Raw genomic sequence first — 24,689 nt, forward strand, 5'->3', positions numbered from 1 at the left:
TCTGAAGCAGTTTTTGGTAGAAAAGTTCTTCAGGCAGCGGTTTCAGTTTGAATCTTCTGCTTATGTTTTTTGTTAAACTTTATTTTGGGTGTGGATTATTTTCAGCAGGAATTGGCTGTCTTTATTTTATCCCTCCCTCTCTAGTGACTCTTGTGTGGAAAGATCCACATCTTGGGTAGTCATTATCCCATACGTCACTAGCTCATGGACTCTTGTTAATTACATGAAAGAAAACATAATTTATGTAAGAACTTACCTGATAAATTCATTTCTTTCATATTAACAAGAGTCCATGAGGCCCACCCTTTTTTGTGGTGGTTATGATTTTTTTGTATAAAGCACAATTATTCCAATTCCTTATTTTATATGCTTCGCACTTTTTTTCTTATCACCCCACTTCTTGGCTATTCGTTAAACTGATTTGTGGGTGTGGTGAGGGGTGTATTTATAGGCATTTTAAGGTTTGGGAAACTTTGCCCCTCCTGGTAGGAATGTATATCCCATACGTCACTAGCTCATGGACTCTTGTTAATATGAAAGAAATGAATTTATCAGGTAAGTTCTTACATAAATTATGTTTTTTGTGATAGACCCAGGGTAGGAGAATGGGATTGAGAGCTTTGCTAGTAGTAGTTGTTTAATAGAAGACTTCATATGTATGCATGTTTATTTGATAGCCTTGTAAATGCATTACTAATAAACACTATTTTTGAAATACAAAGAAAGAAAAATACTGTTTACTTTCATCTTTGTTGTCCATTGTTTTCTGTTCTACTTTAGTGTAAAAAAGTGTACATTAATGCGTAAAACGTCAGAGATTTAATATCTCTTTTTATTTTGCAATTATATACATATATGTATGTCTTTTGTTCTGTTAACATTTTTGCTCACAGTCGTGCCCAATCTTTGTGCCTGGCGGTCTACTTGTGTTGTAATTTTGGCCAAAGTTAATTTGTGCAAATTATCATTTATCAGTTCCCACTGATGTCATTTGGAGCAGATAATATTAAACCCTGAGTATAGTTAGCAAATGCTAAGTGAAAAATATTTGTACTATGTACTAAGCTGCCATTTAACGTTAGCCCTTAAAACAGCACATTTGATGACTAATAGCTACAACAAATTAATTATCGGCAACGATATAAACACGCCTTGTGTAAGTAAATTGTGCACGGAATTTACTACATCAGAGTAATCAGGGCCTTATGTAAATACATTACTGTATAGCTTGTTGAAACATTAGGTAAACTACAGCAGAAAATGTAGAGAAAATGTTTACGTGTGTGTATATATATATATATATATCAACTTCATATATGATAGCGATCACTGGACTTGGGACAGGGTACAAGTCACTTTTGGAACAGGGTACAAGAATACTTAAATTCCAAGATGGCGGCTCCCAGTATGCAGAAACAGAACATCACTAACCAGCACTTTTGATGGGTTAAAATAAGGGAATAGTTTTAAAGAGAGCTACAGGCATAGGAGAAACAACAATAGCAAGTAGTAACCATGTGGCTGTACTTGTACCCTCAGTTTAATGTCCCTTTAAATGTTTTGTATAAAACTATAGTTCATGGATTCACTACATGCAAGTTTTTTTTTATAATAGAATAGTCTTATGTTGGTTCTTTATTTCATTTCCTTTGTTGCCTATATATAAATTAAATGATCAATGGTTCATATTTTCTACAAAATTAATTTTGCTAATTGTTCATTGTTGCTTTCAGAAAAACAAATGGCAAATGTGAACCTATGCATTTTGCACTCAATAGTTTCAAAAGTGTTAGAAACGTGAGAGTTAAAAACAAAAGGACAATATTGTTCTCCTTCTTGTATTGAAGATAGAACAGTAATGCTTGTATACAAATGAGTGTGTTACAGAGGATTACCATAACTCTAACAAGCCATGAACTTTCCCTTGCTTGGCACCAATATAAAGCTTCATGCCAGGACAAAGAATTACATCCAGCAATATCCTTCGTTCTCAGATGTATGAAAACAAAATAAATAGTTCTTAGTGATATCTGCTGATACGTTCCAGAACATTTGATTTTTATTTTTAGATTTAGATGCTGTAAAAATATCTCATAGAATTGTTGGAAATGGGGGTATAAAATGTACCTAATAGTTAACAATAGTTTATTCAAAATAGTACCGGTATTTTTTTATGCATTTTTACATGGTCTTAAAGTAAATGTCAATTTTACAACATCTGAAGCCTCCTAATACTTGGTTTACCCATCTGTATTCAAACTGCTACCTTTTTTTTGGAAAAATATAAACCATTTATTATATATTTTAAATACTAGCTTAGGTCCGATTTCGATCTAACTCCTCACATCCGGCACTTCCGTGTTATTCACATGGTGACGTATAGAGCTATAGGTTTTGCTGCTGTTTTATATTTTTATAGAAAACATATACGTTATAAACTTGAATTTATTGTCTCAAATATTGTATTACAGAAATGACAGTCCAATCGAAATAAGTAAATGCATTTTTTATATATTGCTTTATCCTAAAGGCCTAGGCTTGCACGGAGCCTTGTTGTAAATGCAAGATAATGTATCAAATTTATTGATCATCTCTTTAAATATATCTTCCCCTGTCCATGCTAATCCTGCAGCATTTTCTTTATTCTGTGCTGGGGGCTGTTCAGCTCATTAAGTTCCAGAATGGATGTGGAGCGCAAAATACTGCTTTCACTAATACCAGAGCAGCACACGCAAATGTGCATTGGTATTACAAGCTAGGTGCAATGCAAACACGAGACAAGAGCGTGTTTCCATAGGCTGCAATGGCAGCCTGGTTCTCATGCCGACATCAGAACTAGCGCAGCGAAGGGGTAAGTCACGCAGCGATGGGAAGCAATATTATATTAAATATATATGTATGTGCTTATATACATATATATTTATGTGTTAGTGTGTATATACAATAAAGATCATGAAGGAACCAGTCCCATAGATATGAAGACCAGAAAACTGTTACCGCATCAAGTTAACGCTGCAAAAGCCACATAAACTTATCAAAACTCCCATATAGCCTTAATCATTGCAATGTACGGTCCCTGGAACTTAAACATATCCGTGCAGGAAAGTAACACACCACCTTACCTGGGAGCAGGGACTCACTTCCAACGATCAGAGCGATCCAAAAACCGAACTTGTCGGCATCCCTCACCCTCTCTCAGCAAAGGTATTCTGCGTGTGTCGGCGTCTATGAGGTCACAGATCCGGGACTCTCAATGAAGACAACTGAACACGGCTATGGGAGCTGGTACAGACTCGCAGCGGTCAGGGTGCCATGAGCAATCCAGCAGGTAATAGAAACCCAGGAACAAAAGGAGGGAATGCTCAATACAAGTTCAAAATGTATTTGCAATCCAAGAAGGTAAAAATACACACATAGAGGAACACATTGTGCAGTAGAGCGTAGCAGCACTGGCTTACACGTTTCGGCTTACGCCGTAATTATAGCCTAAGGTACTAGGTCTAGCTCACAACTTAAAACAGGTATAGAAAAATCCTATTGGTTAAAACAAAATATGCCCTAAATGCACGGGCCAACTAACAGCACGAATGAATACAAGATGTAACATACATGTATATGTTTAAGCAACTAATGTTACAATTAAACTATATATATATATATATATATATACTAAACAAGTACAATGTTTCATACATATATTATGACTCAGAAAGTATCAATCAGTTAGATCGTATATACAAATAACGTACTAGTACATGAATACTTAGAGAAAAGCAGAAAGGATAACGAACATATAATACATATTATATAATACAGTACATGCATAGCAGGATACACAAAAGGACTTATATAATAATCCATGAATGAAGTCAAACTGGTCATACTTACGCGCAGTAAAGTAAGGTAAAGTTTATTAAATTTGAATATATCAATTCATTCTTTCATCATAGAATAAGCTAATCGCTAACTTTATTTTATATATAAAAAAACTATTTCTCTTGTATTTATATCTATATATTTCTCTACCGTTTTGATGATAACTCCTCCTAACCTCTATTTCCTAATACAGGTATACCCCGCTCATACAGTGGGTTAGGGACCGGAGCCCCGCTGTAAAGTGAAAACCGCCTTAAAGTGAAACAATGCAGTTTTAGCTTTCTTTTCTCTTTCCAGTGTGTTTAAAAACTTAAAAACATGTTTAAACTAACATATATTAGAGGTGCAATATTGCTATGTTTAGTTTAACACTAGCTCAGCACAGTATTCAATAAATATTGTACCTGTAAAATAGTGACAATTACTGTAGTAAAATTTGCCAGACTATAACACTGTGACACAGATTGCACTGTAATGCTGTAAACAAAGTGAACTGCACATAACAAAATGGTGTCAGTCACTTTTCTCGCAATCTCATGAAGATTACAGCACTGTTTCAAATATTTGGAGGTTGAACTTCAGCTCCACAAAGCGCTGTATAAGCGAAGCGCTGTAAAGTGAGGTATACATGTAATAGGTGCGGTGACGTATAGAGCGGTCCCACCCGCTGTATACGTAATCTCAGAAGCGCGTTCACAATGAACATTCTAAATACGCATGCGCGAATCTGACATTTCAATCACAAATGCGCATGTGATAGTCGGCGAAACCAGAGCACACAAAGAAACAAGAGCAAAGATCTGCTAGCCTCAAAATACAGAGACCATAAAATAAAAATACGTCTAACTAAATACGTTTTGTCAAAAATACATTACAGTCAGTATTTAGTATCTATATTTATTTTTTGCATTATTGCTTTAGGAGTTATACTAGGCTTTGCCAAATTGAAGTTATGTTGGCAGCGAATCAGATCTAGAAAGCAGCCAAGCAAATCTAAAACCAGGGCTTTGATTCAATTATTGAAATTTAAACAGCATTACATATACTTTATCTTCTTGACCTGATGGTGACTTCAAATGCTTTTAAATATTGGGAAAGGTGCATTGTTATTGGATTATTATGTAGCATGCTGCCAAAGTACAACCTCTGGCCATTATCTTACTTGGCTCTGAGTTTACGTGTTATGACTTTCTATAGTTCTACACCATTAGAGTAAAGTGATGTGCTTCTCCGTATTCGATGCGGCCGTAAATAAAACTAGTACGCATGCGCGAAACGGGAACGCACGTGTATTCAGAGATGAAGACTGTAAAGCATGCGCATATCATCAAGTAGGCGGATGACGTGGGGTCACGGCTGCCTAACGGACAGATTTTCAACTGGCTGATCTAAAAACGTGACCAGGACATTAAAAAAAAAAAGGGTTGATTTTGCGGAGCGGAAAAAGGGAATTAAAACCAAGATTACTGGATTTAAAATAAATATTTAAAAAAAATCATGAATGAAACTCCTATTGATTTCTTAACAAAGATTTGGATTGTGGATCAGCGTCAAGGTAACTTTACCTTCACTTTAAGATGGGGGTGACAATGGTGGGGTGGGGGATGGAAGAGAGCTGTTTGAGAGGGGTCAGGGAGGGATCAGTTGGTGGGATAGGTCAGGTGGGAGGCTGATCTCTACACTAAAGCTAATATTAACCCTACAAGCTACCTAATTAACCCCTTCACTGCTGGGCATAATACAAGTGTGGTGTGCAGCGGCATTTAGCGGCCTTCTAATTACCAAAAAGCAATGCCAAAGCCATATATAACAATTTGTGCCATGATTGCACAAGCTATTTGTAAATAATTTCAGTGAGAAATCTAAAATTGTGAAAAAGTGAACGATTTTTTTTATTTGACCGCATTTGGCGGTGAAATGGTGGCATGAAATATACCAAAATGGGCCTAGATCAATACTTTGGGTTGTCTACTAAAAAAATATATGGTTTTGATAGGTAAATAAAAAAAAGGGCTATATTTCTGTTTAAATGTAGTGAGGGGCACAAATGCTAAAAATGCTCTGGTCTTTTGAGGTAGTTTTGGTCTGAAATGCCCGGTCCTTAAGGGGTTAACACATAAATATATATGTATATCAGCATGTAAAAGAAAAAGGTACACCATCTGCACACACATATTATTATAAGCCAAAGTGCCAGTCCAGCATCAAATAAATGAGTTTAAACTCATGTATATGTAATGGCAAACTTAGCTGGTAATATTCATACACCACGCTTGTGAGCATATAATGCATTCAATGGATCTATTTCAAAACCGGAGGGATGGACCATCAACAGCCCAAACTGCACAGCTAAAGTGCTGTATCCACTCACCGCACCCAGAGAATCCGTGATGTTCACAGCGTCCAACACCTTGGGAAGATGCCTGCTCACTCGGTGCCCTACACTGCGGGACGGAACGTTGCCAAACACGTGACCCTATTGCTCCAATCGAATAGCTGCAATCTCGGCTAGATTATGAGTTTTGCGTTATGAGGGGTGCAGTACTAGCTTGCACGTTATTGTTACCGCTCACTTACCTACAGCGCTGGTATTACAGGTTTTCCTAAACCCGGCGTTATTAGGCAAGAAGTGAGCGTAGAGCAAAATTGAGCTCCATACTGCACTCCAATACCAGCGCTGCTTAAGTCAATGGTGAGCTAGTTGCACGTGCTCATGCATGATTTCCCCATAGACAATCAATGGGGAGAGCCGGCTAAAAAAAAGTCTAACACCTGCAATAAAGCAGCGTAAAGCTCCGTAACGCAGCCCCATTGATGGGGAAACTAAATTTATGTTTACACCTAACACCATAACATGAACACCGAGTCTAAACACCCCTAATCTACCTGCATTATATTTATTAACCCCTAATCTGCTGCCCCCAACATCGCCGACACCTACATAATGTTATTAACCCCTAATCTTCCGCCCCCAACGTCGCCGCCATTATAATAAACAAATTAACCCCTAAACCGCCATACTCCCGCATTGCAAACATTAGTTAAATATTATTAACCCCTAATCTGCCACCCCTAACATCGCCGCCACCTACCTACATTTATTAACCCCTAATCTGCCGCCCCCAACGTCGCCGCCACTATACTAAATTTATTAACCCCTAAACCTAAGTCTAACCCTAACACCCCCTAACTTAAATATAATTAAAATAAATATAAATAAAAATTGCTATCATTATCTAAATAATTCCTATTTAAAACTACATACTTACCTATAAAATAAACCCTAAGCTAGCTACAATATAACTAATAGTTACTTTGTATCTAGCTTAGGTTTTATTTTTATTTTACAGGCAAGTTTGTATTTATTTTAACTAGGTAGAATAGTTAGTAAATAGTTATTAACTATTTACTAGCTACCTAGCTAAAATAAATACAAATTTACCTGTAAAATAAAACCTAACCTGAGTTACACTAACAACTAACATTACACTACAATTAAAGGGACACTGTACCCAAAATATTTATTTCGCGATTCAGATTGAGCATGAAATTTTAAGCAACTTTCTAATTTACTCCTATTATCAATTTTTCTTCGTTCTCTTGCTATCATTATTTGAAAAAGAAGGCATCTAAGCTTTTTTTTTGTTTCAGTACTCTGGACAGCCCTTTTTTATGATTACTGAATTAGTTACACAAAGAGCTTTAATCATGATTATAAATAATAGATTTTGTGTAAAGTTCAAAACAATAGAATAGAAAAAATCCTGTTTACTGTCCCTTTAACAGTTGTATTAAATGTGCAATACATGAAATCTCTCACATTTAAATGTGAACCTGTTGCTAAAAGGTTAAAAACGATAACAACCACAAGAACTTCGGATTCAACATTCAGTGACAGTATCCAGCCATATGTGAACAGCAACAACGGTTGTGCTGGGGGCTGGGGTACTACTGCCTGTTTATCATAATAATAATAAGTCCTAAACAGAGGCATTACTCAGACAGTCTGGGTAAGGCCTCTATTTTGGACTTATTTAATTATTATTATGACAAATGGGTAGTCCCCCAATCCCCAGCACAACCATTAGGGAACATTACAATGCACAAACAGACTGTAAGAGTCAGTGAGTACTTTGTAGGATGGATCACAACTGCAGATGAAGGAAAGGAAATGTTGTATCACCAAGGCTGAAGGGCTATTTTATAAGCATAGACCAGGTAGCCTTTAGTGAAAATAATAAGTTTAGTTAGGATGCTGCTAGAGAAAAAAACAGCAAAATTTCCCTCTTAACACTGAACTCCCAAAACGGTTTATGTGGCACAGTATGGGGTTAACAGTGTTATTTAGTATAAGAGAATTGGTTCTCCCTATACCTTACGAAACAGTATGCAGGTATAATCAGTAAGGGCTTATTAATCTTCTTGTCAGTAGCTGCAAGCTCTCCCAGCTGGCTAGATCTACTACGCGACTTAGTTGTTGTAGGAGTGTTTGTTTTCTACTAAGTAGCTTGTCTAGTATGTACAGTGACTTCTCCTCTAGCAACACATATTACTTGTATCTCAACCGCAGTGTGGAGTAGGGTAAGCGTATGCGGTTTAGGCTTGATGTCAGCTGGAGGCGCGGGGAGGAGCCTGTTAGACGCTCTCGTTAGTAATCGGCTTAGATCCGGAGCCTTTAGAGAAAGTCACTAATGTGCAAGTCCCCCTTAGTAATCCACTTCAACACACAGGTACCTGGTAAGAGCGGATTACAAAGACCGCAATTAACGTTGTTTGAAGGTTGTGCAAAGGTAGTGAACAGCGTGCTCTTAGCGGTGACGTATGCAGGGAGCTCACAGCATTCTTATGATGCAGCAGCTTGTCAGTTCAGTCCGATGAATAAGAAAAAAACAATTGCGTGTCCAGAAAGGCAAATAATGTAGCTTCAGCTGTGAATAACAGGGACAGCTAGTGTTGATAAATTTCCTGTATGTCAGGATGCAGGAAAAGATTATTTATAATCCAATAGGCTTAAGAATTCCAAGTAGCAGGAGAAAACACACCAGCAAGGTACAGCTACTAGGTGCAATAACTAAGCACCTGTTTGTTGTCAGGTGTTCACTTAAGTACAGGTAAGGTAGGGAAACCATGTGATGAGGAGAGAGAAAGGTAAAACATGGAGTGGAATCCTTACACAGACTCAGAGAGGCAGAGAACCAGACCGCTACTAGACTAGACAAGTAGTCCCCCAGTCCTCTGCACAACCGTTAGGGAACATTACAGAATACAGACTCAGAGAGGCAGAGAACTAGACCACTACTGTAGCAGTCTGGTTCTCTGCCTCTCTGAGTCTGTATTCTGTAATGTTCCCTAATGGTTGTGCTGGGGACTGGGGGACTACCTGTCTAGTATAGAGCGACAGCATGATGAACACGCCACAGTGAGAGCACTATCTATCACGGACCATCCGACCTCGTCCTCCATACATGCAAGGGCGGTGCCAGGCAACAGTCTGCTATTTATTTTAAGTAAATTTGTGCAGTGCCAGTGACCCACCTGAGCTCTCAAAGTATCTCCAGCAGAGTCCAGTCCGCTTTAGCGCCACTGCCAGTCTGCCACTAGTGAAGGCTTCGCCTCTTCATCCAAACCCGGTTGCCGCCTGGGAGATCACATGCGCACATGTGTGACAAACTCGAGCAGACCGCAGGAAAGCAGCTATTGAGGGTAAATGTCACGTGACCTTGGCAGTGGTGGAAAACATCACGTGACATTGACGGTATACCGGACAAAGTCAATTTAGGTTTTTTAAATTCCACACAGTGCAGAGGCCAGGGGCAATGGACCAAGTGCTGCCCCCCAAAATTTGTCGCCTAGGCAAGGGCCTTGTTGGCCTAGGCCTTAATACGCCCCTGGGCCTCATGCAATACTGTTGTAATAATTTTGTATTGTCAGCCATGAAATGTTATTTGTTAGGATTATACTAAGGGGTTAGGATTGAGGTTAGAGTCACAGCTATACAATTAAAGAGACAGTATACACCAATTTTCATATAACTGCATGTAATAGACACTTATATAAAGAATAATATGCATAGATTCTCATATAAAAATTCAGTTTAAAACTGTTTGAAGGTCCCAGTTTAGCTCTGTTGAAAAGATTAGGTGGAACACCCACTGAAATTGGCTGCATAGGAAAAATAGCAGACACTCCCCCCTGCCCCTTCCTCTGCATATAAAAAGATGCTTTACACAAACAGGAGCAAGCTGGAGTAGGTATACATCAGTATACTTCTAAAACTTTGGGGCTTAGTTAAGAGTCTAAAAATCAGAGCACTGTTATTTAAAAATAAGCAAAACTATACACTTTTTTTTCAAGAAAAGAAAACCTGTATAGGCTGTATTAGGCTGTATGAATAGATCATCTACAAAACATTTATGCAAAGAAAATCTAGTGTATAATGTCCCTTTAACCCCTTGGATGGCAGAAAGTCTTCAAGCTGTCAGTTGTAAAAACTTCAGTCTCTTGTATTGCTGTTAATATATATTTGGTTTATATATTTGGTTTAAAGGGACATGAAACCCAAAATTTTTCTTTTATGATTTAGATAGAGAATACAATTTTAAACAACATTCCAATTTACTTCTATTATCTCTTTTGCTTCATTCTTTAGATATTATTTGTTGAAGAAATAGCAATGCACATAGGTGAGCCAATCACACAATGCATTGTTGTGCAGCTACCAGTCAGCAGCTATGGAGCCTATTTAAATATGCTTTTCAACCAAGGATATCAAGAGAATGAATCAAATGAGATATTAGAAGTAAAGTGGGCAGTTGTTTAAAAATGAATGCTCTTTCTAAATCATGAAAGAAAACTTTTGGGTTTCGTGTCACTTTAAAGAACACATGATTAAAGACATCTATACTAAAATCAGTTTTTTACCTGATATTTCATTACACAAATGCTATTTAACTTTCTTTTTTTTTTGTAGCATTGTGTGCTAATTCATGTACTGCGTTGGTTAAACTGATCTACCGATTTTTTTTCCAGGAATCTTCTATATGTCTACCCACAGAGACTGAATTTTGCAAACCGTCTTTCCACAGGAAGAAATATTACAATCAAAATCCAATATATGTGCTCTGAAGATCCTAAGTGTGCTATGCCGGTAATAAATTCAGTCGTTCAACATACAGTATATTATTTCTAATCTTTATGTTTTGCAAAATAAATATTGACATTGACAGATGACATCTCAAACTTTGCTCAAAAGTATAGTTTGCTAAATATTGTATTTTGTAATTAAGTCGTTATCTGTTACCTTAGTATAAGATATTGCTGTAAAAGGGATAAGATCAGTGTGAAAGGTTAAGTAAGTATTGTAACACCAGTTATGCAACCTTTTTAATTTTTGGATTAGTTTAGTTACACCATAATCAATTTGTTTGTATGTGTTAGCCCATATGTATATCTCTTCACCAAAACTACTAGTGTTTTCCACTGCAGCAGAGGAGCAGTTTATAAACAAATGAGATAAATAATGGCTCACCTTTTTTACTTCAAGTATCTTAATATTTGTATAAAAAGAAGAGATGTTTACCTTATTGCATATCCCTACCCAGACTTCTCTGCTCCAGTAGAGAAAAATAGTTCAGGTTGTCTGTAAAAATATATTAAAGGGACACTCAATCAAAATTAACTTTCATTATTCAGATAGAGCATGCTATTTTAAACAACTTTCCAAATTACTTCCATTAACTAAATGTGCACAGTCTTTTTATATTTAAACTTGTTGATTAACCAGCTCATACTGAGCATGTGCAAGAATAAGTGTGTATGCATTTGTGAATGGCTGATGGCTGTCATATGGTACTGTATGCATTTGTGATTGGCTGATGGCTGTCACATGGTACAGGGGGAGTGGAAAAAGACATAACTTTTAAAGTTGTCAGAAAAAAAATCTACTACTCATTTGAAGTTCAGACTAAGTGCTATTGCATTGTCTTGTTATCTTGCATTTGTTGATTATGCAAATCTACTGTGTTGTCTGGTCCTTTAAGGTGGTCTGTACAATGATCCTGGATAGATAGATAAATAGATAGATAGATAGATAGATAGATAGACAGATAGATGTGTGTACATAAGTCTATGTATGTTTTTCATTACTTACTTTTGTATAGATGAGGTGTTGTAAAGCTTTTAATAATTTACACTTATTACCACATATTGTTCTACAACAAAGAATTAACCATTGAAGAGTAACTAGTTGACTACAATGCATAACAGTTTGTACGTTTCAAGACCCTGTGCAAATTCATATATGAAAATCACACCTAGTGCCAACAATAATCTGCCTCTGTGTACAAGGTAATAGATTAGTAGTACATCTGGTCGCACCAAGTCATTCTTGAATGACATCGATATTGATGTTTGTGTTATTAAAGTTATAAAACATTTTGACTGTGTTTCATAGTTTTGTTTTTGTTTGTTTTTTTAACTTAGGTCATCTTTGGAAAGTCTAATGGGCCAGAGTTTGTAGAAGTGGTGTATACAGCTGTCACGTATCATAACAAGTAGGTTTACATGGTAAATTGTTTAGACAGTGTCTCTGGTCTTCTACATGAAATAGAAGATGTATAGTTTTTAAGATGCCTGGATAGTTAAAATAATAGAATTGAATATGATTTCTTATTTGATCATTCATTCCTCTATATTCACCAATATTGAAGTGGTTTCTCCAGACTCTCAGGTTCAGTTATATTCTAGGCAGTATGTGAAGCTAAATCATGACTCCTTTTTGGTGAAATAGCTATAGTGCAGCATAGGAATTGGAGAGACTGACAAAGCTCTTCAAGTTTAGAGAAACCTAGCAGATAATTTCTTGCATTCCCACTAGTCGAAAATCTCCAGTAATTCAAAACAGTGTCCTAATCCCTCAACTACACACAATTCAATGATGCTGCTAGTGGTCTTGGTAGATATCACTAAGTATCACATCATCTGGATTTCTTCCTACTTCCAGCAGGTTTACATTTTTTATGTCTTTTTGATAAAGAGCATGGAAGCAGTTTTCAATAAATCAATAGTAAATTAACCCTTAATTCGAAATTGACACAATGGCCCTATACAACACCTATTTTGCAGCAAAATTTGTCAGTGTGGTTTTTAACAGATATATGACGTTACAACATGTGCATAAACTGGGATTTTCAACCTGTTCATGATTAAAATGGTCATTAAGCACATTAAAAACACTTATACACAAGACTACATTTCTGGTGATGATGTTTTTAGAACATTTTTAAAAATTGTTTGTTGAAATGTATACTAAGTAGGCTTAAAAATGTTATTTGGATGCCTGGTATGTGACTAGACCCTAGTGCCTTCTTTTATCAAGCTGTAGACATTTGTGCAAACCAGGGAAAGTAAAATTATCCCAGAACAAGCCCTGTTCGCTCACGACTGGTTGCCCAAGAGTAGGGACTGGGCTGTGCAAGTATTTGCATGTGCAAAGTTGAATGTGGACAGGTGATGCTGCTTGCTTTCACCAAAGCTATTGGACAGTTTCCCTAGCTGGGAGCTTTGTTTGCCAGCAGCTTGCTAAATGGAGCCCTCTAAATAATGCATGGAAACCATCCAACTCAATGTGACTTATAAACTACTGTGCATTACATGTTCACGGGCAAAGCTTTTAGAATCTCATCTGATCTGTTTCAGAGCAATAGAAATATCACCTCCAGTTTGTAATATGGTGATGCAAGTTTGAAAGAATGTTCTTTTTTTAATATTTTTTTTTAGAGCTCCAGATTTCTATGAAGAAGTGAAAATTAAACTACCAGCTAAAGTAACAAATAAGCACCACCTTCTGTTCACCTTTTACCATATCAGCTGTCAACCAAAACAAGGAGCCTCTGTGGAGACTCTTCTAGGATATTCAGTAAGTGACGTATTTGGCTTAACATGCTCTCACCAAAGATATCACTCTTCATGATGGTTTAAAGGGACATAACCATAACTCAAATTCAAATCACAATAAATTGCCTTTAGAACATTAATTTTGTATGCAGATATTTTGATAATACAAGGCTGTTATGTACTATGCATATATGCAACAATTTTTTTATGGCCGTTAACAAAATCCTTTTTAAAGGGATATAAAACCCAAAATTAGTTTTCTGTGATTCAGACAGATTATCCAATTTTAAAAATGTTTCCAATTTTACTTCTATTATCAAATTTGCTTTGTTCCCATGGTATTCTTTGTTGAAGACATACTTAGGTAGGTGTCTGGAGCACTTTATGGCAGGAAATAGTGCTCTAGCTAATGGATAACATTCTTGCAAAACTGCTGCCATATAGTGCTTGAGAAGGCTCCGGAACTCACATCCCTGCTTTACAAAGAGAACAAAGGAAATTTGATAATAGAATTAAATTAGAAAGTTGTTTAAAATTGCATGCTCTGTCTGAATCATGAAAGAAAAAAAATGTGTTTCATATCCCTTTAAGTACCCTTCTCTTTTTTAAAGGTTGCATTAAGGTGGGGTGATTTTAATATTAGCTTTTATATTGGCCAGCATTTGACCTTATAAGTATGTCTTTTAATTTCTTATAGATGTGGAAAAAAAAATCACATTATCATATTAGCTTATTTTTCCTTACATCCTCAGCCAGGGAAAAGGACGAATATATAAAAAATAGTATTATTATTGTTTTTTTTTATTTCACATAAATGGACACCACAAGCAGTGGCTAACTATAATTTACTGCTAAAATACAAATTTGGCATGCAAAATGATTTACTACACCAACCCAATACAGGTGTTCTCCTGATTACAGTGCGATTGTGTGCAGCATAGGCCTTGTGCATGTTTTAGTTACTGCAAAGCTATATATAAAAGCTTCATATTGTGCTAATAGTAGATAGTGTAACAGTTTGAATGCACTCCTTTTTCTGTCCAATCCTGTATAGCAGTGAAGTCTGCTATTTGGCTGCTATTCTATTATATTATTATTATCATTTATTTGTATAGCGCCGCCATATTCCGTAGCGCTGGGTACAATGATAGGGGTATACAATGACAAAGATTTGTGATAAAATACAAAAACATAACAAAACTAAACAAATCTAGTACAGGAGGAAGAGGGCCCTGCTCCGGAGAGCTCACAGTCTATAGGTTTAGGGTGCAGAGACATAAGGTTGGGGTAGCTTGTTATATTGGTTGTATTTGCAGCAGTGAGTCAGGCAGATCATGTACATGTATTAGTTTGGTTCGGATGAGAAATGAAGGAGAGATGGTAAGCCTCTCTGAATAGGTGAGTTTTCAAGGAGCGTCTGAAGCTATACAAGGTTGGAGACAGTCTAATGGAGCGGGGTAGAGAGTTCCAGAGGACAGGAGCAGCACGTGCGAAGTCTTGGAGGCGGGAGTGGGATGTAGATATAACAGGAGTGTAGAGACGTAGGTCAGAGGTTGATCGAAGAGGACGGGATGGGGAATATTTCACGATGAGAGGAAATATAGTTGGGAGTTAGACTGTTGAGTGCTTTGTAGGTTAGGGCTAATACTTTAAATTGTATTCTGGAGTGTATGGGGAGCTTAATGAGGCGGTAGTGGTCTTGAGTACTTTAGTAAGATAGATTTCATCCTTTCATGTTCGAACAGATTCTGGAATGTAGGAGATACTGTGTAAATGATTTTGCAAATCCGACAGTTTTAGAAGGGACCTCTGACATATATCGCTATTTTTATGCCGGAGATGTAAGCCTCACCAGTGGGAACACTTTATATTTCACTTGCCATTAGAGTCTCTCAGAGGAGGATTTCATTTATGTAGCCCTTTATGTCACTAATTGTCTGATACCATGAAAATGAATCCTAATATATCAGTTTATACTTGTAAACCATAGAGTTACTGCATTGTAGTCTACAAATACAAAATAGATTTATGTGATAGTGCTGTGCTGATGAATTCACCTGCTAGTTGTTTCTTTTATTTTTAGTGGCTACCGGTATTGTTGAATGATCGTCTTCAGACTGGACATTATTGTCTTCCTGTGGCAATGGACAAACTTCCTGTAAACTATTCCATGCATTCTCCAGAGGTAAAGACATCCGCTCAGCACACAACACACAATAAATCTGCACTGATTTACCATTAACACATGTGTGCTTTCTTCTAGAGCTAATAGGCTAATAGGAAATGTTAGCGCACAGTGAGAATTAGCAGGAGTAAGCTATCAACCAATGAGCATTAGCAGGAGTAAGCTATCAACCAATGAGCATTAGCAGGAGTAAGCTATCAACCAATAAGCATTAGCAGGATAAAGCTATCAATCAATGAGCATTAGAAGGAGTAAGCTATCAACCAATGAGCATTAGCAGGAGTAAGCTATCAACCAATAAGCATTAGCAGGATAAAGCTATCAATCAATGAGCATTAGAAGGAGTAAGCTATCAACCAATGAGCATTAGCAGGAGTAAGCTATCAACCAATAAGCATTAGTAGGATGTACACAGCAGTTACAAATGCATTGGTTTCACTATACATTTAAAAATTATTTATTCCACTTTTTTTTTCATGCAAAAGAAAAACAAAAAATCATCCTGTTTATATGTGGCATTTTCATATGGATAATATATTTTTTTAATGAGTGCCCCTTTTACTGGGAAGGTTAGTTTTGCTGTATCTGCTCTGGCATTTCATTTTATAAACTGCTAGTTATAGTACAGACATTATGCCATAATGTGTATTTTGGTACGAATATTACATTCAACTTGTATTGTTATGTGAACTGCTTAACTCATTTTTATATTTCATATTCTGTACAGAAAGTGCCACCTCAATCCCCACCTATCAAATGGGTTGAAGGTCACAAAGGGGTGTTTAACTTGGAAGTGCAAGCTGTTTCTTCCGTGCACACACAGGTAATCTATCAATGCTGGATTTGTCATTAGCTGTTGTGCCTTAGTGTACCTTAATTAGAGGGCAAGTCTCTTGATGAAATAAGAGCTCAGATACTTTATACTTCTCTTAAAAGTGAGTTTTCAGAGGGCATTCTTGTCTTGGAGATCATATGGATGTAGCCAGAAAGGAAATTACATTAAACAAATGCAGTGCAGAAAAACAAAAGGGAAGCTACACTTAGGGCAAGATTTATCAAAGTGAGAATAAGAAAATTCTCACATTTGTCATGAAAAAAACACTCACAAATGATATCACCATATTTATGAAAGGTTATGCGCCAATAAATTCGCAACTTTTCATATGTGCGAACAAATTGACTCATGACCATTCGCAAATCTTAAATATATGCGAATAAGTTGTCTGGAAATTCCTAATTCTTGTATTAATCTCTATAGGCATTTTAAAATGCCCGTATATATTTGCAGTTCTCATATATTTATGAAAAGTGGTGCATGCAATATTCACTGCTTTTAATCTCGCCAATTTGTAGGTTGCGAGGAGTGAAAAATAAAGAGCGATATTGTTGTTTGTCTGGAGGGAAAATGGAAATATGTCTTTTATTTGCTGTATCTATGGTTAGAAATTGCCCACAACAAGGCGCAGAACCTGAATAATATTAATAATTAAATAACAAAAAGGTATACACATATTTATAAAAAAAGTAAAATAATTTAAGTGCAATTGAAATAAGTGGATTAAAAAAAACGAAGATAAGCTCCAAAAAACGGGCAACCTTCCTCAATGAAAAAGAGCCAAAGAAGGGGCAAAATAAAAATAACTTTAATATATAAGAAATAACATTCTTACAAACAATCACTTGATTAAAACAATAAACCATTTACCGTTGTCTAAAATTAAGATTGATAAATAAAGTGAAAATGACATTTTCTCAAGAAAACTAGGATCAGTCATTCGCTTGACATCGCAAAAAAGTTTTGCCCCAAAAATATCTCTAGAATTTTGATAAATACTGGCGACATTTTTGACTTCACACATTGCGAACTATTGCGGAAATAATCGCGACTTTTTAGGTGCATTTTTTCGGGGCTTGATAAATTTTGCCCTTAGGGCTAGATTACTAGAGGTGCACTCGCGCTTCGGCAAAATTGCAACTTTACGTGGTCACCCGTAATTTTATTCATATGACAAGTTGTGAGTTAATGTGATTGTGCCGTTATTGTTATATGCACTTTGGTTAACATGGCTGCTGAAAAGCTGGTGTTAACCAAAGCACAAACCTAAAAAATTGCACATCAAAAAATACATTGGACAGTACAGTGACACTCATATTAACACTGTTTGATAAATATTATAAATACATTTTATTGCATTAAAAAGTTATAAGAGGTCAAAGTTACAACATGTCAAGTGTTAGAAAAAAATGTCCTGAAAGTGCTTTTACATAGGAATCTATTGGCATTTATTAATATTTCTATCTCTGAAAATATATATGTATACATATATATTTATGTATTTATATGTGTATATATGACACACAGTGTCACCGACTGTAGCGATCAAGCATCTGTCCCCGTATGGAACCGGAGCGCCGATCGCTCTCCAGTTACATATGCGGCAGATGCCTGGAACTTCAGCTCTCGGCTGTAACTTAACAGCCAAGACTGCTGGAGCTTCATGAAGCTAAGACGTATATATACGTCTTGCGGTACGATAGCCAAAATACAGCAAGATGTATATATACGTCTTATTGGGTGATGGGGTTAAAAAACACATTTAAAACTACAATTTTGATAACTAAAATGTGTTTTGCAGCCCAGGCAAATACCCCTGGAAAAGTCCCTTGAGTATATTTATCTTATCTTTTCTTTCACGCGACCAGATGTAAATGAGCTCCTCCTGATCTTAGCAACCACTGTGTAGCATGTAGAAGAGTTAGACAAACTGCACCACACAGTATGGCATACAGCAGAAAAGGCACCATTTTCAAAATTAAATTACATCAAGAGTGGGGAAAATAAATAATGAATAATAATAAATAGAAAACTGTATCTTCTTATTATTAGAAAATAGTCTGAAATTGTTGTTAAAATCTTGTGGTTGCTTTTTAAGTGATCACATGACGGGTTTTGGGGGGACATCTTACATCCAATCTTAGAAAAAAACCAGAAGGCAACATAATTTGTTCTTTTTCAGGTTTGTCTAGGAAATTCAACTGTGTTGGCTTTGTGTTTTTAGGATAACCACCTGGAGAAGTTCCTCACTCTCTCTCATGCTCTCGAAGGTCCTGTAACCTTTCCAATCAGAGTAATGGACCAGAAGATCACAGAATCTTCTCTAGAACATGAGCTGAAGCTCAGCATTGTGTGCTTGAGTTCATCCAGACTTGAGCCATTAGTTTTATTTCTTCACCTAGTGTTGGATAAACTTTTCTTGCTTACTGTGCAGCCCATGGTTATTGGAAATCAAACAGGTACAGCCTTGACATCAACATCATAAAACCTTTAACTGCGGCAAAAAATAATTGTATTTTTATATAACACCATCATTTCATTTTAATATTTATAGAGATAATTTTACCTAAGCAACAGATGCTAAAGAACTTGCCATCTATTATTTTGTCATATTAAATTGTGCTGTAGAGAATAAATGGAAATTTACTTTTGTTACAGCCAACTTTTCTCAGTATGCCTTTGAATCAGTGTCGTCCATCGTGAACAGTCTCCACAATAGTAAAGATCTGAGCAAAGATCAGCATGGAAGAAACTGCTTATTGGCATCCTATGTGTATTATGTGTTCCGTCTTCCTGAGATTAGCAGGGATACATTCTTAGCAGGTAGTATTCTCTCCTCATTCTCTTCAGTCTCTAAAGCCAGACAGTGTGCTAGATTCATAGACGCTTGTGAGGTTGTTGAGGGCCCTCGTGATAAAGACGATATCATGAGCCACATTCATTGAGCTTCTGTTCACCTATCTTTTTTAGCGTCTTGGTAGTGGGTGTTCCTTCTATTGACATCTGTAGCTGTCTGAGGTGCACAATACACAATATCTCACACATCAAACCAGAAGAAAAACAATAATTAAAAGCACAAAACTAGTAACCAGTGGCGACTCTAGGAACAAAATATAGGGGGGGCACATAGATATAACAGTCAAAACTGGGGGGGCACTAATAATTAGGTGGCTGCCTCGTGTAGGGTTACCACCTTTTCTTCAAGCCAAACCCGAACATTAGCGCCACGCTGCAATTTTTGGTATATGTGTGTATGTCAGTGTGTGTGTGTGTGTGTGTGTGTGTGTATAAGTCAGTGTATGTATGTCTGTCAGTGTTTATGTGTGTGTATATATGTCAGTCTTTATGTTTTGTGTGTGTATATATGTCAGTATTTGTGTGTGTATATATATATGTCAGTGTTTATGTATATGTGTGTGTATATAAATGTCAGTGTTTATGTGTATATATGTCAGTGTTTATGTGGTGTGTGTGTATATATGTCAGTGTTTATGTGTATGTGTATATATATGTCAGTGTGTGTGTGTGTGTGTATGTGTATATATATGTCAGTGTGTGTGTGTATGTGTATATATATGTCAGTGTGTGTGTGTATATGTCAGTGTTTATGTGTGTGTGTGTGTGTGTGTGTATATGTCAGTCTTTATGTTTTGTGTGTGTGTATGTGTATATATATGTCAGTGTTATGTGTGTGTAAATATGTCAGTGTTTATGTGTGTGTGTATATATGTCAGTCTTTATGTGTCTGTGTATATGTCAGTCTTTATGTGTGTATATATAAGAGTTGCCACCTGTCCAGGATTGACCCGGACAGTTTGGGTTTTGAATTATGTGCCCAGGTTTATGATGAAGTTGTGATCCAGATTTAGCCATTTTATTCAGTTTTTTTTGATGATTGCCCTTTAGTGTTCTGGTTGGGCTTGAAGAAAAGGTGTCAATTCTAGTGTATATGCCAGTGTTTATGTGTGTGTATAAGACAGTTGGGTAATGCTGAGGACTGGAAGAAAAATTGCTCACATTTAGTGGAGCCCTTTAAACCACAGGCTACTGCCAGTAGTGCATTGATATTCCTGAGCCTACCTAGGTATGACTTTCAACAAAGGATACAAAGAAAATTAGATAACAGAAGTTAGAAAGTTGTTTAAAATCACATCCCATGCTCTGAATTATGAAAGAAAATGTTGGGGTTTCCTGTCCCTTTAATTAGTAGTCAGTGTAAAAAAATATATTCTCTACTGTAGGTGTAATGTAGGATATTTTTGTTAAATGTGAATGTATGTACTAGAAAATAAATAAATACACACACACATTCACACAGCATACACATATATACATACACTACACAGCATACACACACACATTCACACACACTACACAGCATACACATATACACACACACATTCACACACACACTACACAGCATACACATAGTCACACACACTACACAGCATACACATTCACACACTACACAGCATACACATATACACACACACACATTCACACACTACATAGCATACACACACACATTCACACACTACATAGCATACACACACACACATTCACACACTACACAGCATACACATATACACACACATTCACACACTACATAGCATACACACACACTACACAGCATACCCATATACACACACACACATTCACACACTACACAATGTGTGTGTGTGTATATGTGTATGCTGTGTAGTGTGTGAATGTGTATGCTGTGTAGTGTGTGTGAATATGTGTATACTGTGTAGTGTGTGTGAATATGTGTGTGCATATGTGTATGCTGTGTAGTGTGTGTGTGAATATGTGTGTATATATGTGTAGTGTGTGTATGTATATATGTGTATGCTGTGTGAATGTGTGTGTGTGTGTGTATTTATTTTCTAGTACATACATTCACATTTAACAAAAATATCCTAAATTACACAAATTCCATATACACACACATATACACACATTCACACACTACATAGCATACACACACATATACACACATTCACACACTACACAGCACTCACATATTCACACACACTATATAGCATACACACGCACACAATCACACTGCACAGCATACACATTCACACACTACAGAGCATACACATATACACACAGACACTACATCGCATACACATACACACGTTCACACACTACACAGCATACACATTCACACACTACACAGCATTCCACACACACTACATATACACACACAGCATACACATATACATGTACACACACACTACACAACATACACATAGATAAACACAGATAAGCACACACTAATACATAAACACAGATGTGCAGAAGCACACAGACACACAAACAGAGGTGCACACACATATACAGACAGTCAGACACACACATATAGACACACAGACACTGACTGTTTACAAATAAAAACATGGAAAACAATAAAAACTTTATGAAAAGCTTGAGTGAGAAACAATATGAGGAATAAATCAAGCAGTACAGTCACCTAATCCAATTTAGTGACCCCAGGAGCATCACTACTTACATATACATTAGCAACCCACTGAACTGCATGTAATGAGATTGCAGTTTTATGGCTGCTGGACCCACCATAAGGGTGTTAATGTAGGTCACTGCCCTTATAGCACTGCATAACATACAGGTTTTCCATTCCTAACAATGTGCTGCACTGTCTTGAAGAGCTCCCAGTCTCACTCATTGTGAACTAGTTGTGCTCTGCCTTCTTTGTATAACAATTAATGAGTGCTGGCATATGTACCTTTAAACGATCTTTGTGTGGGAGACTTGAGCTGTATCCCCTTACAGGACCCTGCACGTACCGCTCTTGACACTCAGGCTGTTTGTTTTGATGTACATTTTTTATCTATGGTGCCGGCTCAGACATGCGCCCCCACAGCCTGCAAAACAATTCCTGACTTCTCCCCTTACAGGACCCTGCTGCCTGCACGTAAAGCTCTTGACACTCAGGCCGTTTGTTTTGATGTACATTTTTTATCTATGGTGCCGGCTCAGACATGCGCCCCCACAGCCTACAAAACAATTCCAGACTTCTCTTAGTTACTGAGCTGTTCATTTTTGTTCTTGAACTTTGCAAAGAAATTTAGACAGTTGATCCAAATAGAACACATTTTATAGCTAAATAAAAAAAAAGTTTGCATATATATTACAGGACAAAATGTATGTAAATTGACACTGTCACTGTGTATCACCCAATGTCAGCACTGCGATATTTTAAAATATTGTTATAAACACACTTTATTATAAAATGCTGGTGAAATTATACAAATATGTCACAAATTAAAATAAACGCACACATGTAAACTTCAATGAAGGGAGGGGGCAGCAGGACAATTACCATGATTATCAGTGAGTCAGTGACAAATTCAATCTACATAGAAAGAGTTATTATTAAATCCGGTATTAGCAGTGTGATTGTAATACAATCACATTGCTAACACCGGATTTAATAATATTAAATGTACCTCAAATGTTATGCATTTTTTTTTAAAACTATTTACATAATGTTATGGTGCTCACTGCTTCGTAAATACACACTCACACAGTCACTCTATGTCAGATACCCACCTCCTGGACTAGAGACCTAGATCACTGGCGTCATGAAAGCGTCCTCAGAGACACTTTGCCACAGCTGTTCCCCAGCCGCATGCCTCGCTGTCCGCACTGAGAGAGTCAGGCCAGTTTACACAGCACATGTAGTCACATGCGCCAATAACTGCACTGACTGACTGTGCCGGTATTGGGTGAAATTGTGGTCACATGATGACCATTTGGTGGAGGGCACAATAGGAATTGTTACAAACTGCTATTTGTGACTGGCCCTTTAAATGGAAGGTTGCCCTGCTTCCCTGGATTTTGGAGAAGCCTATTTGCCAGCCTCCTTCCTCATGACTATGGCCCCTGGAAGATTGTGCCCCTGAGAGTATATTGACTTTTGTTGGGTGTGTGTGGCCCTTTGGGAACCGTCTGGGGACATATTGTGACTTTGGTGAACAATGCCCCCTTTAAGACTATGTCCCCAGACCTGTGAAATGACTTGTCCCTGGCTTTCTCCCACTTGGTTCAGTTTCATTGTGTGCCATTAAGAGTTAAATTTTGTTCAGCTTCAAGAAACCTATTCTAAATACAAGTCTGCTGGGATTAGCTCTAATTAGGTTTAGTGATCAACTTTCCCATTGTCTAATCAGACTAGTATTGATAAGGTGGACTGCATTGTTTTATTGTGTGTAAAATGTTATCTGCTGAAGTAAATGTTGTGGCCTGTCAAAGGGAGTGTCTCTCTATCTAATATCAAATGTGTGATGGGGGATTTTATGCCTCCCCCTGAGAGTGTCCTGTTTGCATGTAACCTCAATAAAAAGGAGGCTGTGTGCTCCAGCACATCAGACCTATGTTGACCCTCTAACTTGAAGCTTTGACTCATGTTTGTAGGATACAGCTTATAATCACTACAGGGATTGCTATGCTCTTCATACTGCCTTAGCTACAGGGATTGCTGACTATGGTGCTGATGATTCTTTGGTGAGCGCTAGGAGCATCCTTTTCTACGGTCCAACTTCCAGCCAGCCTGGAGGCAACCGTAACATTTGGCGGCAGCGGTGGGATTGGCGTCCTAGCGCAAGGAGCAGCACCACAACAGCACTGGTATCGTAGGAGAGTAATTGAGGGCAACGCTAGCCACTGCGCAGCGTCCCTACCTACAGCAGCATGGAGCTGACAAGATACTGGTCAGAACCATGTGAAGAGCACCTCAACCAGATCCGTCGCTATGAGGGCGCGGATTTCGTTCCAGAGGTAAAGAGGCGGCTAGTCCGATATGGTCCAGACCCTGCGCAGGAGGTAGTCAGTCGCATCATCCGGGAATTGGATACGGAGAACAAAGCGGCACGA

At 37.3% G+C, this 24,689-nt stretch overlaps 1 protein-coding gene across 1 annotated transcript in view; it reads left to right on the forward strand.

Annotated features, from left to right (window-relative positions):
- Window positions 1–24,689, forward strand: part of DOCK8 (dedicator of cytokinesis 8) — a 515,743-nt gene that overhangs the window by 142,104 nt on the left and 348,950 nt on the right. Inside the window, exons 16-22 of the mRNA XM_053699981.1 lie at window positions 10,906–11,023; window positions 12,358–12,428; window positions 13,654–13,792; window positions 15,854–15,955; window positions 16,683–16,778; window positions 19,015–19,249; window positions 19,449–19,613. Coding sequence (XP_053555956.1) covers window positions 10,906–11,023; window positions 12,358–12,428; window positions 13,654–13,792; window positions 15,854–15,955; window positions 16,683–16,778; window positions 19,015–19,249; window positions 19,449–19,613 — 926 coding nt within the window. The remainder of the gene's footprint in view (window positions 1–10,905; window positions 11,024–12,357; window positions 12,429–13,653; window positions 13,793–15,853; window positions 15,956–16,682; window positions 16,779–19,014; window positions 19,250–19,448; window positions 19,614–24,689) is intronic.

Source organism: Bombina bombina, chromosome 2, assembly GCF_027579735.1.
Source record: "Bombina bombina isolate aBomBom1 chromosome 2, aBomBom1.pri, whole genome shotgun sequence".
NCBI lineage: Eukaryota > Metazoa > Chordata > Amphibia > Anura > Bombinatoridae > Bombina > Bombina bombina.